The 17096-nt window shown below is 40.1% G+C and overlaps 1 protein-coding gene across 1 annotated transcript; it reads left to right on the forward strand.

Moving 5' to 3' along the window:
• The first annotated feature begins 7864 nt into the window (after nt 1–7864).
• LOC141109971 (chemerin-like receptor 1) lies at nt 7865–13795 on the forward strand. Its single transcript, XM_073601219.1, has 2 exons — nt 7865–7980; nt 12203–13795. Exon 2 carries the CDS (start codon nt 12232–12234, stop codon nt 13225–13227), a length of 996 nt encoding a protein of 331 aa, XP_073457320.1. The 5' UTR covers nt 7865–7980; nt 12203–12231; the 3' UTR covers nt 13228–13795.
• Nucleotides 13796–17096: the final 3301 nt, after the last annotated feature.

Below are 17096 nucleotides of genomic sequence, written 5' to 3' on the forward strand. Positions count from 1 at the left end.
AATTTGTGTAATAGAGATTCAAAAAAGGCTTTCTGACCCTTATTAGGAGAGTAGTAGGATACAAAAGTGTAGAGTTCACCGTCTATATGGCCAGACACCAGAATATACCGGCCTTGTGGGTCAATTATTACCTCTGATTGTGAGATATTGATGTGTTTGGCAAAGCAGATAGCTACCCCTTTAGTTTTGTTGTCTGCGGAAGCTAAGAAAAATTGTGGGAAGCGTTGGTGGAGAAAGGAAGGCTTATATGTAGAAGGAAGATGGGTCTCCTGGATGAGTAAGACATCTGCATTCATGGAGTGGTACAATTGGAATAGTTTCCTGCGTTTTACGGTGGAGTTGAGACCCTATGTGTTGTGAGGTATGATGTTAAGAGAGGGGGAAGAGCCGTGTGCATCAGCCATGAACCAGAGGAGGTGCACCAATAATAAGAATCTTTGACTTACCACTTTTGAGCAGAGAGATCAAGTCAAGCAGCCATACGAACCATTTGGCCAAATAATGCGTATCTGCGGTGGGAGGCCACGAACCCGCCCGGGACCTTGGAGTGCTCAGATGAGCAAAGAGAAGGGGAGAGAAGGAAGGAAGAAAAGAAGAGAAGAAGGGAGACAAATACATTACATTAGTCTGAAATAAATGCATGACAAACCAATATATTCCCTGATAACAGTAAACCTTGGGGTCCTCGACCCCCTTCTTACCCATGGGTTGAAGTGAACTCACCACTTCAACCCTCTAATCCTAAGAGGACCAGAAACCCCAGCAAGGGGGATCTGGAAAGGAAACCAAGTGCACCTGCTGTGAACTTGGATTCCACTGGAGGCGTGCTGGGTCCACCACAGCCCCGACGCCTAGATATGAAATTATAACTATAGGCCATTCTAAGGCCTATGCTGAATAATACTGTGAACGACCCAGAAAAAAAAAAAGGGATTACAACTGAAAACCTTTTAAATCACCGTGTGTGATAAACCTTGCCCGTCCAGCGCCCAGTTCCCTAGTCAATAAGGCTGGGAACCTAGGAGAACCGACAGACGTCAAGCTGGATGAGATCCTGGGCTCTGAAATTAAAGCCGAAGGAGACCCCCCTGGAACCCGTGAGTCTCACCCTTCACGCCGCCCACGATGTGACCATCACCAGCCGTGTGAAGGGGCAATCGGGAGCCACAAATATGCTTAAAATCAGAAGATATTAAAAATAGAAATAAAAATAAAGCAACTTAGAACTCTCGTAACCTATTTGGGAGTCCCACAATGTGTTAGACTTCAAATCCTACCCTTAAGGATCAAGGCGAGATAGATAACCACAAATGTATAGACTAAAATACCAAACATGAAAGAAATCTAAAGATGTCCGTAGGAGTGTACCACCCCCTCCCCTCCCCTACAGCAATGTCCAACACCACCGGGTTTAGGTAACTTCCAGTCCGATGTGAACTTGGACTAAATCCCCCTCCTAGACATAGCTGGTGAAGAGATTGGTTCAAAAGTGGGCCAGCTAGTGAGGGGTGATGTACGGAAGTCCTAAAAGAAATCTGTGAACGGACAGAGGGGAAAACTGGAAAGTCTCCGGTCAGTACCAAAGGTCCTGTACATAACCGGGAAGTCATGGCGGAACATTTTCTTTGGATCGCTTGTGACTTGATTGGAGCCAGGTGGGTTGCAGCGGGCTAGCTGGTGGAGGTCTTTTAGAGGATGATGTAGAGCCCCTGGTTGACTTAGAGCTAGGGGGTTCCTGCACAATTAGGCCCAGGTGCAAAAACAGGCGTTCCCCTTCGGCAAATGATGAGAAAGCATAGTTCTTATTTCTGTAGGAGAAATTCAAATGGAGAGGGAAGGACCACCGATATGTAATTTCTTTTTCCATCAGAATCTGCAGGAGCAGTTTAAGTGCACGTCTCTTCTGTACCGTATACGGTGATAAGTCTGCAAACACCTGGATTTTATGACCCAGTAGCATTAGATTATCAGAGAGCCTGGACTTTTTCATGACCTCCTCCTTCACCGAATAAAAATGTGGTTTCACAATTATATCCCAAGGGAGGCCATCTGAGCGGGGAGGTTGCAGGGCTCTGTGTGCCCTATCCAATTCCAAACAGTGATCAGGAATGCCTGGGATGTGGCCCTGAATCAGGGATTTTCCAGCAGCATGCACATCCTTTTCAGACTCAGGGAGCCCCCTGAGTCTAAAGTTATAACGCCTAGACCTGTTCTCAAGGTCATTGATCTTTGCAAATGCTGCTTCTAGCTGGTCCTGAACATCCTGAATTCTGGCTGAGTTCTGGTTAATCTTCGCCACTGATTGATCTGCTTTCCTTTCTATAGTGTCCATTCTCAACCCTATTTGCTGCAGGTCAGCATGGATGGACGATGTAATTTGGGCTGCGTTTGCTGCTAAGATTTTAGAAAGTAATAAGGAGAAAGCTGTCATCATGGAGGGGAAATCATTTGGAGAGGGGGTGGCAGCCATTTCCTCACTCACTGACAGGAGCATGCCTGTGTGTGGATCAAGCATGGATGTGGAGGGGAGGCCGTCATTCATTCTATTTGATAGTGACTCCGTTGAAGCAGGAGAAGCAGCCCATTCCCGGGGTGGAGAGGAGATACCTGGGGATTGTGGAGTTGGCAAGTCCTGATCCGCAATGGATACCTCAGCGTCCTCCGTGCTGTGAAGGCCTCGCGCCACCATTTTGGCATAGCTGAGGGGAACGGCCGCCGCCGTCATCTGATCGCTAAGGCTCCTCCTCGCTTGTGCCGAGGACATCGGATGACTCCCGAGTGTCTCCCCCACCCGTTCCACCCGGTGACAAGCTTGCGGGTTCGTTCAGCGGGCTCCAGCGGCAATCGTAAGGCTGTGGTGGAGCGGAGCTCTAGAAGGCTGCGGCCATCTTGCGAGCTACCGCGCATGCGCTCTTAAATCATTTTTTTAAGTATGAGGGATGTAAAAAAAAAAAGGTACACAACTGGCAACTGTAAAGTGTATTGATAGGCAAATGTTTTTATTTATTTATTTATTTTGGGATTGACTTTCATTGTTTACATTTTTACTGTGTGTCAGTTTGGAAGATTTCCCTTCACTAACAGGAAGGGAGAGCAAACCCCCTCTAAGACAGTTTTCACCACAAAAAGAGTCCCCAATGGAAGTTTTCATTTCACCAGTTCCAAAAACAACCATTTTGGATTTCTAATCACTTTCTATCCCAGTTACAATGATCACCAGGACAAACAGAGAGGATGAATATCTCCAGAGGGGGCACAGACAGCAAAAACAATTTGACAGAGTTTCTAACATTTAAGCACAAAAAGTTAAACACAATGACTATAGATCAGCCTTTCTCAACCTTTTTACCCCAGGGGAACCCTTAAAATAATTTTCAGGTCTCGGGGAACCCCTGATAAAACCCATTCATTGGGGGTCAGTGGGAACAATGCCCCTTGCTTTGGTGGTCAGTGAGAAGAATGCCCTTTTATACAGTGGTGGTAAGAATGGCCCTCTTATGGAGAGCTATAAAGATCATTGGTGTCATACCACTGGCTCCTCCAAGTGGCATTGGCTCAGAAGTATGTAGGCACCATCAAACAGGAGGTAAATCAGCCACAGCTCAAGGAACCCCTAGCCACTGAACCCTGGTTGAGAATGGATGCTATAGGTACTCTACATTGACTATTTGGTTTCACTTTAGTCCGCCATGCAAAGATTTTCCTTTTTTTTTTTCAAAATTGCCTAAATTAGTTTTCATGCCCCTGGCCCTAAATATGAAAATGTATTACCAAGTACTGTTACCTTTGGTATCAGTTGCAGAAACAATAAATGCAAACCAAATTCCAGGAAGTTATATAAACACCATTCAATGCAGTTTAAAAGGACCTTACCAACCATAACATTTAGAACCTTAAAGGCTGAAAGTTTTTTTACATTCATGAATTCTATGCTTGAAGGTAAAAACCTTCAGTATGCAATTCCCCGCAATACTCTTCTGAGCCCAATCGCAATACAGCGATGCTCACGATAGCAGCTGCTCTCCGGAGTCTCTCCCTCTTCATTGGCTGAGAGACAGCAGCAGGAGCCATTGGCTTACTCTGCTGTTAATCACAGCCAGTAAGGAGGGAGCAGGGGACGGGGCTGTTCCCCATTCTGTGTGTCTTTTGGACACACAGAGCAGGGCTTGGGAGCGAGTACACATGAGTGCCCCCAGAGCATGCAGCTTGCTATGGGGCACTCGGAGAAAAGGAGGAGAGCTGATGGGGGACTCAAGAAGAGGAGGATAGGGGCTACTCAGAACAGTAAGTATGTCATGTTTGTTATTTATTTTTCAGCATGTCAAGAATACATCAGATCATTTCACAAGGCAGTAAGTCTTATTCCCCGTACACACGATCAGACTTTCCGACAAAAAAAACGTTGAATTTTGTTTGAAGGATGTTTGCTCCAACTTGTCTTGCATACACACGGTCACACAAATGTTGGCCAACAATCACGAACATAGTGACGTACAATAGGGATGAGCCGAACACCCCCCTGTTCGGTTCGCACCAGAACATGCGAACAGGCAAAAAATTTGTTTGAACACCGTTAAAGTCTATGGGACACGAACATGAATAATCAAAAGTGCTAATTTTAAAGTCTTATGTGCAAGTTATTATCATAAAAAGTGTTTGGGGACCTGGGTCCTGCCCCAGGGGACATGGATTAATGCAAAAAAAAGTTTTAAAAATGGCCGTTTTTTCGGGAGCAGTGATTTTAATAATGCTTAAAGTGAAACAATAAAAGTGTAATATCCCTTTAAATTTCGTACCTGGGGGGTGTCTATAGTATGCCTGTAAAGGGGCACATGTTTCCTGTGTTTAGAACAGTCTGACAGCAAAATGACATTTCAAAGGAAAAAAAGTCATTTAAAACTACTCGCGGCTATTAATGCATTGCCGGTCCGACAATACACATAAAAGTTCATTGATAAAAAGGGCATGGGAATTCCCCACAGGGGAACCCCAAACCAAAATCAAAAAAAAAATGACGTGGGGGGTCCCCCTAAATTCCATACCAGGCCCTTCAGGTCTGGTATGGATATTAAGGGGAACCCCACGCCAAAATTTAAAAAAAAAACGGTGTGGGGTCCACCCAAAAATCTATACCAGACCCTTATCCGAGCATGCAAAGTGGCAGGACGCAGGAAAAGAGGGGGGGACGAGAGAACGCCCCCCCTCCTGAACCGTACCAGGCCACATGCCCTCAACATTGGGAGGGTGCTTTGGGGTAGCCCCCAAAACACCTTGTCCCCATGTTGATGAGGACAAGGGCCTCATCCACACAACCCTGGCCGCTGGTTGTGGGGGTCTGCGGGCAGGGGGCTTATCGGAATCTGGAAGCCCCCTTTAACAAGGGGACCCCCAGATCCCGGCCCCCCCCCTGTGTGAAATGGTAAGGGGGTACAAAAGTACCCCTACCATTTCACTAAAAAACTGTCAAAAATGTTAAAAATGACAAGAGACAGTTTTTGACAATTCCTTTATTTAAATGCTTCTTCTTTCTTCTTTCTTCTATCTTCTATCTTCCTTCATCGTCTTCTTCTTCTGGTTCTTCTGGATCTTCTGGATCTTCCTCCGGTGTTCTCGTCCAGCATCTCCTCCGTGGCGTCTTCTTCCCTTCTTCTCCTCGGGCCGCTCCGCATCCATGGCATGGAGGGAGGCTCCCGCTCTTCTCTTCATCTTCTTCTCTTCATCTTCTTCTCTTCATCTTCTTCTCTTCATCTGAAGGGCCTGGCATGGAATTTAGGGGGACCCCCCACGTCATTTTTTTTTTTAAATTTTGCCTGGGGTTCCCCTTAATATCCATACCAGACCTAAAGGGCCTGGTATGGAATTTAGGGAGACCCCCCACGTCATTTTTTTTTTTAAATTTTGGTTCGGGGTTCCCCTGTGGGGACCCCAGATGAAGTCACGAGCGGTGACGTAACGCGTAGGAATATTTATTTTCTTTATTTATTATTTGTTTATTGAGATGTCATTCGGCATTAGGCACTGAATATGTATTTAGCCTCCCTGACGGTTTTCCAGAGTGTGGCTCGGGGTTAAATTTCAGTCCCATTAGCGGAAACCCCGAGCCACACTCGGGATTACATTGCAGGATCCTGTTGTGGCTTTACTTACCTTGTCCCCAGGATCCTGTGATGTCCCCCGCTGTGTCTGCGGGCTCCGTCCTCCTCCGAAGCCTCTCTGTGCCAGGCTCCGTTCCCTGCGAGTGTCGCGACGCACGGGGGCGGAGCCTGGCGGCAAATTCAAAAAAATGTAAAAACCATAACACATACAGTACTGTAATCTTACAGATTACAGTACTGTATGAAATTATTTCACATCCCTTTAGTCCCCAGTGCTTTGGCCCATGCCCTGCATGCAGTTTTATGTTATATATACTGTTCTTTCTGCCTGGAAACTGGAGATTGTCCATAGCAACCAAAAAGTGTCCCTTTATGTCAAAAGTGGCTTTAGACCAGCTAGAAAACAGCGATAGTAAATTAGAACACTTGCAGAATTGAGAGATAGTGAATCGTGGGGAAATGTATTTTATTATTATTATATTATTTTTTTTATTATTTGTATTTATTTTTATATTATAATTTATGTTTTTATGTTTCCAACTTCATCATACTGGGGATATCTACAAGACTCTTGTTTGGACAGATTTAAGTGTGTTATTGTTAAGAATTACAAACCTACAATATAAAATGCCAAATTTCCATGCAAAATAATTGTACCGCTTTCAGCACCTAAAATCCAAAATAATCATACCGCCAGGGAGGTTAAGTCACTATATTATCTGAGAAATGATGGGATTGCGAAATCACTTTTATTATATATTTCATGTTAGTGTAGTGTAAACACATTTTAGATTTTGCTGCAATCTTGCTTTACGTCAACACACATATTTACTTATTTTTTCTAGCACATTTACTGCATTTACTCAATTGTAGCGCGAAGGACACATTGCTTTATTTATTCATAGTGACGTACAAAACGTACGTGATATCTCCATTACGAATGCTAGTTTTACAAGACAGAGCGCTTCCGGCTCGTACTTGATTCCGAGCATGCGTGGGCTTTTGTGAGACGGACTTGTGTACTTGAGAACCTGCTAGCCAACATTTGTTGGTGGAAAGTTTGACAACAAATGTGTGATGGAGCATACACACAGTCGGACTTTCCGCCAACAAGCTCACTTCCAACAATTGTTGTTGGAAAATCTGATCATGTGTACAGGCCTTAACACTATAAGCCTGCCTACAGGAGCATTGAAGTAAGCTCATCTGTGTAATTCTCCAATCACAGGTTGAGTGAGTCCAAGACCAGGCACCATTGCTATGCTTCACTTTATTCGGTGGAGATGATATAGGGTATGAAAAACCTTGCCATGTCTGGCAGTGGTACCTGGATCGCATGACCAGTTAATCAGAATTAAAAATCTTTTGTCTGGCAAAATTATTCCTATATACAGATTCAAAATTGTGTGTTTAGCTGTTTGCCTAAGATTCAGGTTGAGACTTTCTCAATTCTTTGTGCCTCTAGAGTTTTTTCTGCTTCAAAAGCAGTACAGCTAGACCAATTTGTGGAAGATATATTTATGAAAAGCTCAGCTGTCATTTTGGGTTCTAATGATCCCACTGTAAGTAACAACAATTTTTTTTCACATCCTATCCTCTTTGATGACCGATTAAAAGCTTAGCTATTATGTGTGTCATATGAGTAACTGGAAAAATTCTTTATTATGCAGAAGCCATATCTAAATCTTATCTTATCATACAGAAGTTTGGTTTTCTTTCAGACAAGCAACTTAAACCTCTCCTCCCAATCACTTTATTATCAGATAACGTCATAATGAAGTCTTAGACCCAAAAAGAGTCCCAATATACGGAGTGCATACACATTACTGAGCTGTGCTGGAGATAAACACACAGAAAACTTCTACCAGAAACAACACAACTTCAGGTAAGGACAATAATATCATAAGAAGAATACAGAAGGGATTATAATGGTTCTTTAAAAGATTGTGGAAATCTGTTGAGCAAAGGCAATGTTTTCTATAACATTCCATTAGGTGGGTAAGTAATATCTAGTAAGTAGTGATCAGATAGATTTCATTTGCTGCACGAAAATGAATATTGTATGGTGAGGCTGCAAGTCTCTTGGACTTTTAAATTACATCCATTGGGAAATATATTTAACGTTTCTTGTTTCTATAGGAATCTGTAGACAGAGTGTGTCATCTATACTAACATATTCAGCTGTAGATTACTATAGGTCTACAGATGTAAAAAGAGTCCTATGGAGACAAACACTTAGGATTCTTTTTACAATGTAGTACATTGGCTGGATTAAAATGATATAACATATACATATGAAAATTAAGAGATTGCTCTCTACAAAAATTAGATAAGCATTATAAATATCAGACAGCATATTTAAGATTTATATTGATTTATATTTATATCGTATATTGAAAGTAAATGCTTTCTTTAAGAGTGGTAGGCATTGAGACGCTTGAGAGGGGATATGATTTCAATTTATAAATACCGTACTGGTGACCCCACAATAGGGATAAAACTTTTTTGCAGAAGAGAGTTTAACCACTTACCAACCGGCCCATAGCCCGGTTGGATAACTCTGGGAGGACGTACTATGACGTCCTCCCAGAATTCCCCTCTCGCGCGCCCCCTGGGGCGCGCACCCGAACATATCCGTGACCGCCGGGTCCAGAGGACCCGGCGCATCATGGATCCCGGTAAATGGCCGCTGATCGCGGCCGTTTACCATGTGATCGCACCGTCAAATGACGGCGCGATCACATGTAAACAGACCGGCGTCATCTGATGACGCCGGTTCCTCTCCTCCCCTCCTGTGTACCGATCGGTACACAGTGAGCGGGGAGGGGGATGGATGGATGTCTGCAGCACTGTGGGCTGTATGTGTAGTGCCCACAGTGCTGCACAGAGACATCCAGCCATCCATCCATCCATGCTCAGCCATCCCTCACTACTATGCAATGCTGTGCAATACTCTGCAATACCCCCACAATACTCTGCAATGCTGTGCAATACTCTGCAATGCCCCCACAATACTCTGCAATACTCTGCAATACCCCCACAATACTCTGCAATGCTGTGCAATACTCTGCAATGCTGTGCAATACTCTGCAATGCTGTGCAATACTCTGCAATGCTGTGCAATACTCTGCAATACCCCCACAATACTCTGCTATGCCCCCGCCATACTCTGCCATGCCCCCGCCATACTCTGCCATACCCCGTCATACTCCGCCATACTCCGCCATACCCCGCCATACTCCGCCATACCCCGCCATACTCCGCCATACCCCGCAATACCCCGCCATACTCCACAATACCCTGCCATACCCCGCCATACTCTGCAATACCCCGCCATACTCCGCAATACCCCGCCATACCCTGCCATGCTGAGCCATGCTCAGCTGTACTCGCCCTCTGTATGTGGCCAGGCTGTGGAAGTCTCACACATGTGGTATCGCCGTACTCAGGAGGAGCAGGAGAATCTATTTTGGGGTGTCATTTTTGGTATGTACATGTTATGTGGTAGAAATATTGTATAAATGGACAACTTTGTGTTAAAAAAAAAAAAAAAGCGTTTTAACCACTTCCCGCCCGCTGGCCGTCATACAACGTCCTTGACTTTGTGCGGGGATATCTGAATGATGGTTGCAGCTACAGGCATCATTCAGATATCAGCTTTTTCATCCGGTGATTCCCTACACCATGAGAATGATCATAGCAGCTGTTCCACTGCTTGATCATTCTTACGGGAGGCGAGAGGGGATGTCCCCCCCTCCCGCGCTTCTACCGACTCACCGCTACGATCGAAGCCAGGATCGTTTTTTTTTTTTTTATTTCAGGCTTCCCAGCCTAGAGGTGAGATGTGGGGTCTTATTGACCCCATATCTCACTGTAAAGAGGACCTGTCATGCCATATTCCTATTACAAGGATGTTTATATTCCTTGTAATAGGAATAAAAGTGGTCAAAATTTTTTTTTTTTGGAAAAAAGCATCAAACTAAAATAAATAAAGTAAAATGAACAATAAAAAAAAAAAAATTTTTTAAAGCGCCCCTGTCCCTGTGTGCTCGCATGCAGAAGCGAACGCATACGTAAGTCCCGCCCACATATGAAAACGGTGTTCAAACCACACATGTGAGGTATCACTGCGATCGGTAGAGCGAGAGCAATAATTTTGGCCCTAGACCTCCTCTGTAACTCAAAACATGTAACCAGTAAAAAATTTTAAAGCGTCGCCTATGGGGATTTTTGAATAGCAAAGTTTGGCGCCATTCCACAAGCGCGTGCAATTTTGAAAGGTGACATGTTGGGTATCTATTTACTCGGCGTAACTTCATCTTTCACATTATGCAAAAACATTAGGCTAACTTTACTGGTTTTTGTAAAGCACAAAACAGTTTTTTTTCCCAAAAAAACGCGTTAAACAAATTGCTGCGCAAATACCGTGCGAGATAAAAAGTTGCAACGACCGCCATTGTATTCTCTAGGGTCTTTGCTAAAAAAAAATATAATGTTTTGGGGTTCTATGTAATTTTCTAGCTAATAAATGATGATTTTTACATGTAGGAGAGAAATGTCAGAATTGGCCTGGGTGCTCCAGAACGCTTGAAGGTGCTCCCCTGCATGTTGGGCCTCTGTATGTGGCCATGCTGTGTAAAAGTCTCACACATGTGGTATCGCCGTACTCGGGAGTAATAGCAGAATGTATTTTGGGGTGTAATTTGTGGTATGCATATGCGGTGTGTGAGAAATAACCTGCTAATATGACAATTTTGTGGGAAAAAAAAAGTAAAAAAAAACCTTGATTTTGCAAAGAATTGTGGGAAAAAATGACAACTTCAAAAAACTCACCATGCATCTTTCTAAATACCTTGGAATGTCTTCTTTCCAAAAAGGGGTCATTTGGGGGGTATTTGTACTTTTCTGGAATGTTAGGGTCTCAAGAAATTAGATAGGCCGTCAGTACTTCAGGTGTGATCAATTTTCATATATTCGCACCATAGCTTTTGGACTCTATAACTTTCACAAAGACCAAATAATATCCACCGATTTGGGTTAATTTTACCAAAGATATGTAGCGGTATAAATTTTGGCCAAAATATATGAAGAAAAATTGCTAATTTGCAAAATATTATAACAGAAATGAAGAAAAATGTATTTTTTTTACAGATTTTTCGGTCTTTTTTCTTTTACGGCGCAAAAAAATAAAGAACCCAGCGGTGATTAAATACCACCAAAAGAAAGCTCCATTTGTGTGAAAAAAAGGACAAAAATTTAATATAGATACAGTGTTGCATGACTGAGTAATTGTCATTCAAAATGTGAGAGCACCAAAAGCTGAAAATTGGTCTGGTTAGGAAGGGGGTTTAAGTGCCCAGTTGTCAAGTGGTTAACAAGACACATGGCCGCACATTAAAATTAGAAGAAAAGAAGTTTAACCCTAAACTACATAGAGGGTTCTTTACTGTAAGAGCAGCAAGTATGCGGAATTCCCTTTCACAGGCTGTGTTCTAAGCAGAGAGCATCAATAGTTTAAAAAAACTATTAGATAAGCACCTGAACGACCACAACATACAGGAATATACAATGTAATACTGACATATAATCACACACATAGGTTGGACTTGATGGACTTGTGTCTTTTTTCAACCTCGCCTACTATGTAACTATTATGAACATTGATTATTTTTATACGTTTAGTTCTTACTTGATCAGCTATGAAATCAATTGCCATAATTCATTAGCATTGCCTTTTATTTGCTTATTGTGTGATTTTACAAAATGATTTGACATTCCACCATTGATACCTTTTTATGTTGGGTTTACTGTATATTCTATAGATTGAGTTGGGACTCTTGTATTGGGGATTCTAGAGTGTATTTAGGGGTTATGGTGAGATTAATTACCTTTAAAATCCCACTTGATAAAATAAGTAAAGATGTATACAGTATATGCCTTTACTATTTTGTTGACTTCGTGCTGTGCTTTCTTTCTTATCTGACATAAAAATTGTTCATAAAAACACATTTCCAGGGAAATTTCCCCACCCCGGTTGATTAGAATGTTTCTTCAAAAGTCTCAGTGCACCTTTGTTACATATTTCTTAAATCGTTTTAATTTTGCAGAGCATCAGACTTGATATCTGAGCCCTGACATGTCTGGAAGTATGGAGACCAACACCACCGAGGAAACTCACACAGATCAAAAATTTTATACGACTTTGATTAAAATACTCCATGTTTCATACATGGTGGGTTTATCAGGAATATGTTTGCTGGGAATAACTGGAAATGGTCTGGTCATCTGGTTTGTTGCCTTCAAAATGAAAAAGACGGTCAATTCTGTTTGGTTCCTAAGTTTAGCTTTTGCTGATTTTACCTTCAGCCTTTTCCTACCCTTAACTGTCACTTACATTGCACTTGACGATCACTGGCCATTTGGAACCTTCATGTGCAAGCTTGGGTTTTTTGTATTATTTCTCAATATGTCTGCCAGTGTCCTACAACTCACCGTCATCAGCATTGATCGCTGCATCTCCGTAGTCTTCCCTGTTTGGTGTCGGAACCATCGCACCGTGAGACTGGCTATGAAAGTCGTTCTTGCACTTTGGATTGTATCTTTACTACTCAGCATATCTTACTTCTTATATTCAGATACATTAGATGTCCGTGATACCATTGTGATTTGTTTTGTAGATTGGTCAATGCACAATGCACATGTTATAATAGGATTCATCATTCTGTTTGTTATTCCTTTTACCATCATTATCTTCTGTTACACTGTCATCTTTTTGCGTATTCAAAGAAATCGCAGAGTAACATCTACCAAACCTTACAAAGTGATTGCAGCCGTCATCATTTCCTTCTTTATTTGCTGGTTTCCTTACCATGTATTTTCCATCATGAATTCAAATGGAATGCTTGATGATCTCTGGCTTGTGGTTTTGATAGGCTCTGTTATATCACACTCATTGGCATACTCAAACAGCTGTGTGAACCCTCTTCTCTATGTCTTCATTGGCCAAGACTTCAAACAAAAATTCTGGAGCGCCATTAAATCTGGTTTTGAGAGAGCTTTCACCGAGGACACCAACCTGAGAAATCCAAATAGACACAGATTTTCACCTGATCATGCCATAAGCCAAATGTGATAGAGATATTTCAACACTTATTAAGGGATGATGTGGCAATGTTTGCAAATGTGTATGCTTTATTTATAAAATTAATTGTGGTTGAATGCTCTAGGAGCCTGAAAGACATTTGCAGTTTGTTTCGTTCCGAATTTGAATAGTACCGAATTTAAACAAATTGTAAATAACGGAAAAAAAAATTTGGATGGAATTCGAATTTGAATCGATTCAAATTGTTTTCAAATCAATTTCGAATAGCTTTCAAATTCAAAACATTTTTGAATTTAAATAGTTTTCAAATTCCAATTCAAAAAGTTCTCGAATTCGAATAGCTTTCTAATTTTCAAAGAGAATTAAATATAATAGAAAAAAATAGAATAGAAAAGAAAAGGATATAACAGAAATTAAAAGAATAGAATATAATAGAGAAAAACAGAACAAACTAGAAAATAAAAAATAGAATAGAATAGACTATAATAGAATAGAAAAGAATATAATTAAAAAAACAATAGAATAGAATAAAATAGAAAGAATATAACCATTTCCCAAATAGATTCAATTAGAATTTTGAATAGAATAGAAAATAATAGATTAAAATTAGAAGATAGTTATTTTCTTTCTATTCTATTCTATTTTGTTACTTTTTCTATACTATTCTCTTATTTTCTATTCTATTCAAACTCAAATTTATATTCCATTCTATTGTTTTTTGAATTATAATCTTTTCTATTCTATTATTTTCTATTTGAATTTCAGAAGATGGTTAGAGTCTTTCTATTTTATTAATTTTTTTTTTTAAATTCTATTCTATTTATTTCTATTTTATTTGTTCTATTCTATTCCATTTTATTATGTTCTTTTTTTTTTCTATTCTATTTTTTCTGTTTTACTCTATTATATTCTATTATTTTATATTCTGTTATTTTTTTTTTCTGTTATATTTTTTTCTTTGCTATTACATTATTTTCAATTCTATTTTATTCTCTTTGGAAATTGGAAAACTATTCGAACTTGAAAACTATTTGAATTCAAAAACTTTTTGAATTCGAAAACTATTTTAAATTATTTTATTCAAAATTAAGAAGATATGTCATAGATGTGACACTAGGCTGACTATTTGGGTTCATCTTGGTAACTAAGCAAACATTTTGGAGAATGATGTTAAAATCCTTATGTTTATATTTATACATCAATCCTCAACTATCAATTGCAGAAAAATAAAATCAAAGAATTCCAGGAGGGTATACAAACACCATTTTAACATTAACTATAAATATATCATCTTTATAGGTGTATATGAGTATAAGTGGACAGTGTAGGTCTTTCTCCCCTCTTATTAATGCACATACAAAGCATTTGTAGTAATATGGATGCTAAAAAAATGTATTTGATAGTTTTTAATGATTTTTTTTGTGCAGTGTTTCTATTAAACTTTGAAACTCGTTATTTGCTTATAATGGATAAGTGGAGCTTTCTTATGGCACTTGGAGTCTTTTTATGGATAAGTGTATTATTAGTTCAGTGTCCATTATCATTGTTTTAAAATTGGATATACATTTTTAAATTAGTTTTGTGTAATAAAACAGATTTCATTGTAACAATTTGTATTAGACATCTGCACTGCCGAAAAATGTGTTTGTTTTCGTTTCATTCGTTTTTTGTTTTTTTTTTTCGTTTTTCAGGTCATTCGTTATGATCGAAATTAATAAATTTATAAATACAAAAATTTGTGAATTCATAAAATCGAAAATTCAAAAATTCGTAAATTCATAAATTTGTGAATTCGTATATTCGAAAATACAAAAACAGGAAAAAATCGAAAAAATCGAAAAAATCACTAACTAACTAATAATAACTATCTATTAAATTATAGGTATTGGAATTTCCTTTCAAATTTGGCTGATAGTGAATGTAACGAATACAAATTGAACCGAAGTTACGAATTATCTGACATAAGGAGCGCTGCATCTAAAAAAAATGGAACGGAACAAATTAATAATAAATAAAATTAATAATAAAAAGTTTTTATTATTTTTATTGTTATTTATTATTATTAATTTGTTACATTCCATTTGTTTAGATAAGACATTCCTTATTTCGGATAATTTGCAATTTCGGATAAATTCATATTTGTTACATTCACTAACAGACAAATTTGAAGAAAAATTCCAGTGCCTATAATTTAATAATTAGCTTCTAGCTTTCATCTTTAAAGCTTAACTGAACAAGCTGAGAATAGATGCTGATTGGATGATATGCACAGCCGCTCCAGATTCTTTCTTTTCCAGTTTAGGTAAATTCCCCTCACTGGGGTTGATTTATCAAAACTGGAAAGTGAAAAATGTGGTGCAGCTGTGCATAGTAACCAATCAGCTTCCAGTTTTTTTCTCAATGCTTAATTGAACAAGCTGAGGTTAGAAGCTGATTGGCTACCATGCACAGCTGCACCAGATTTTGCTCTCTTCAGTTTTAATAAATCAACCCCACTGTGTTTTACAATGTATACTCCTAACTACTACATTACTCCTGAAGTTCTATAAGTTGTGTCGAAAAACATATGTATGGAAGAGTTTACCTTTATTAAAAATGAGTGTGCTGAGGTTTGTATGTGTCTGTTTCATTCTTGCTTGTGGCTTCATCATTAAACCATATTTTGTGGGCAAAAGGACTGTGGCATATGCGTGCTGAGTAGGGGATTTTATTTAACTATGCCCTTTTAAGCCCCACCCACCCATTACCAGAGCAATATGAAAACACCCACAATTTGGCACTTTATTTCTTTAGATTATTTTTCTGGGTATGGGGGATGTAAAAAAAAAAAAAAAAAAAAAGATCAACTCTGGGTGCCAGATGTACGAGGTACACCACTGGTAAGAGTAATGTGTATTGATAGGCAAATGTTTTTTTTTTTTTTTTTTTTTTTTTGGGGGTCGACTTTCATTTTTTAAACTTTTACTGTGTCTCACTTTGGAAGATTTCCCTTCACTAACATAAAGTGAGAGCAAATCCCCTCTAAGACAGTTTTAACCACAAAAAGAGTCCCCAATGGAAGTTTTCCTTTCACCAGTTCCAAAAAAAAAAATTTTGGATTTCGAACCACTTTCTGTCCCAGTTACAACGATCACCAGGACAAACAGAGAGGATGAATATCTCCAGAGGGGGCACAGACAGCAATAACAATTTGACAGAATTTCTAACATTTCAGCACAAAAAGTGAAACGCATTGACTGTAGATACTCTACTATGACTATTCGGGTTCACTCCGGTCCACCAGGAAAAGATTTCCCCCCAAAAAATTTCAAAATTGCCTAAATTAGTTTTCATGGCCCTGGCCCTAAATATGATATTTTATTATCAAGTCACCTTTGGAATCAGTTGCAGAAAAATAAATGCAAACGGAAGGTATGTAAACACCATTCAATGCATTTGAAAAGGACCTTAACAACCATAACATTTAGAATGTTAAAGTGGTTTCAAAAGCTGAAGGTTTTTTACCTTCATGAGTTCTATGCTTAAAGGTAAAAAACCTTCAGTATGCACCCCCCCCCTGCAGCCCCCCCCAATACTCTTCTGAGCCCAATCGCAATACAGCGATGTGCACAAGAGCAGCTGCTCTCCGAGGTCTCTCCCTCCTTATTGGCTGAGAGACAGCAGAAGGAGCCATTGGCTTCTGCTGCTGTCAATCACAGCGAGTGAGGAGGGAGCAGGGGGGCAGGGCTGTGCCCCATTCTGCGTTTCTTATGGAGTGGGGCTGGGGAGCAAGCATGAGCATGCAGAGCACCAGAGCATGCAGCTTTCTAATGGGGGCACTCGGAGAAAAGGAGGAGCGCCGGCGGGGGGACAAAGAAGAGGAGGATCGGGGCTACTCAGAACAGTAAGCATGCTATGTT

This window comes from Aquarana catesbeiana, linkage group LG10, assembly GCF_042186555.1.
Source record: "Aquarana catesbeiana isolate 2022-GZ linkage group LG10, ASM4218655v1, whole genome shotgun sequence".
NCBI classification, from domain to species: Eukaryota; Metazoa; Chordata; class Amphibia; order Anura; family Ranidae; genus Aquarana; species Aquarana catesbeiana.

Bases quoted from the DNA above. Each gene is read 5' to 3' on its own strand.
- LOC141109971 (XM_073601219.1), top strand. From the start codon at position 12,232: ATGTCTGGAAGTATGGAGACCAACACCACCGAGGAAACTCACACAGAT.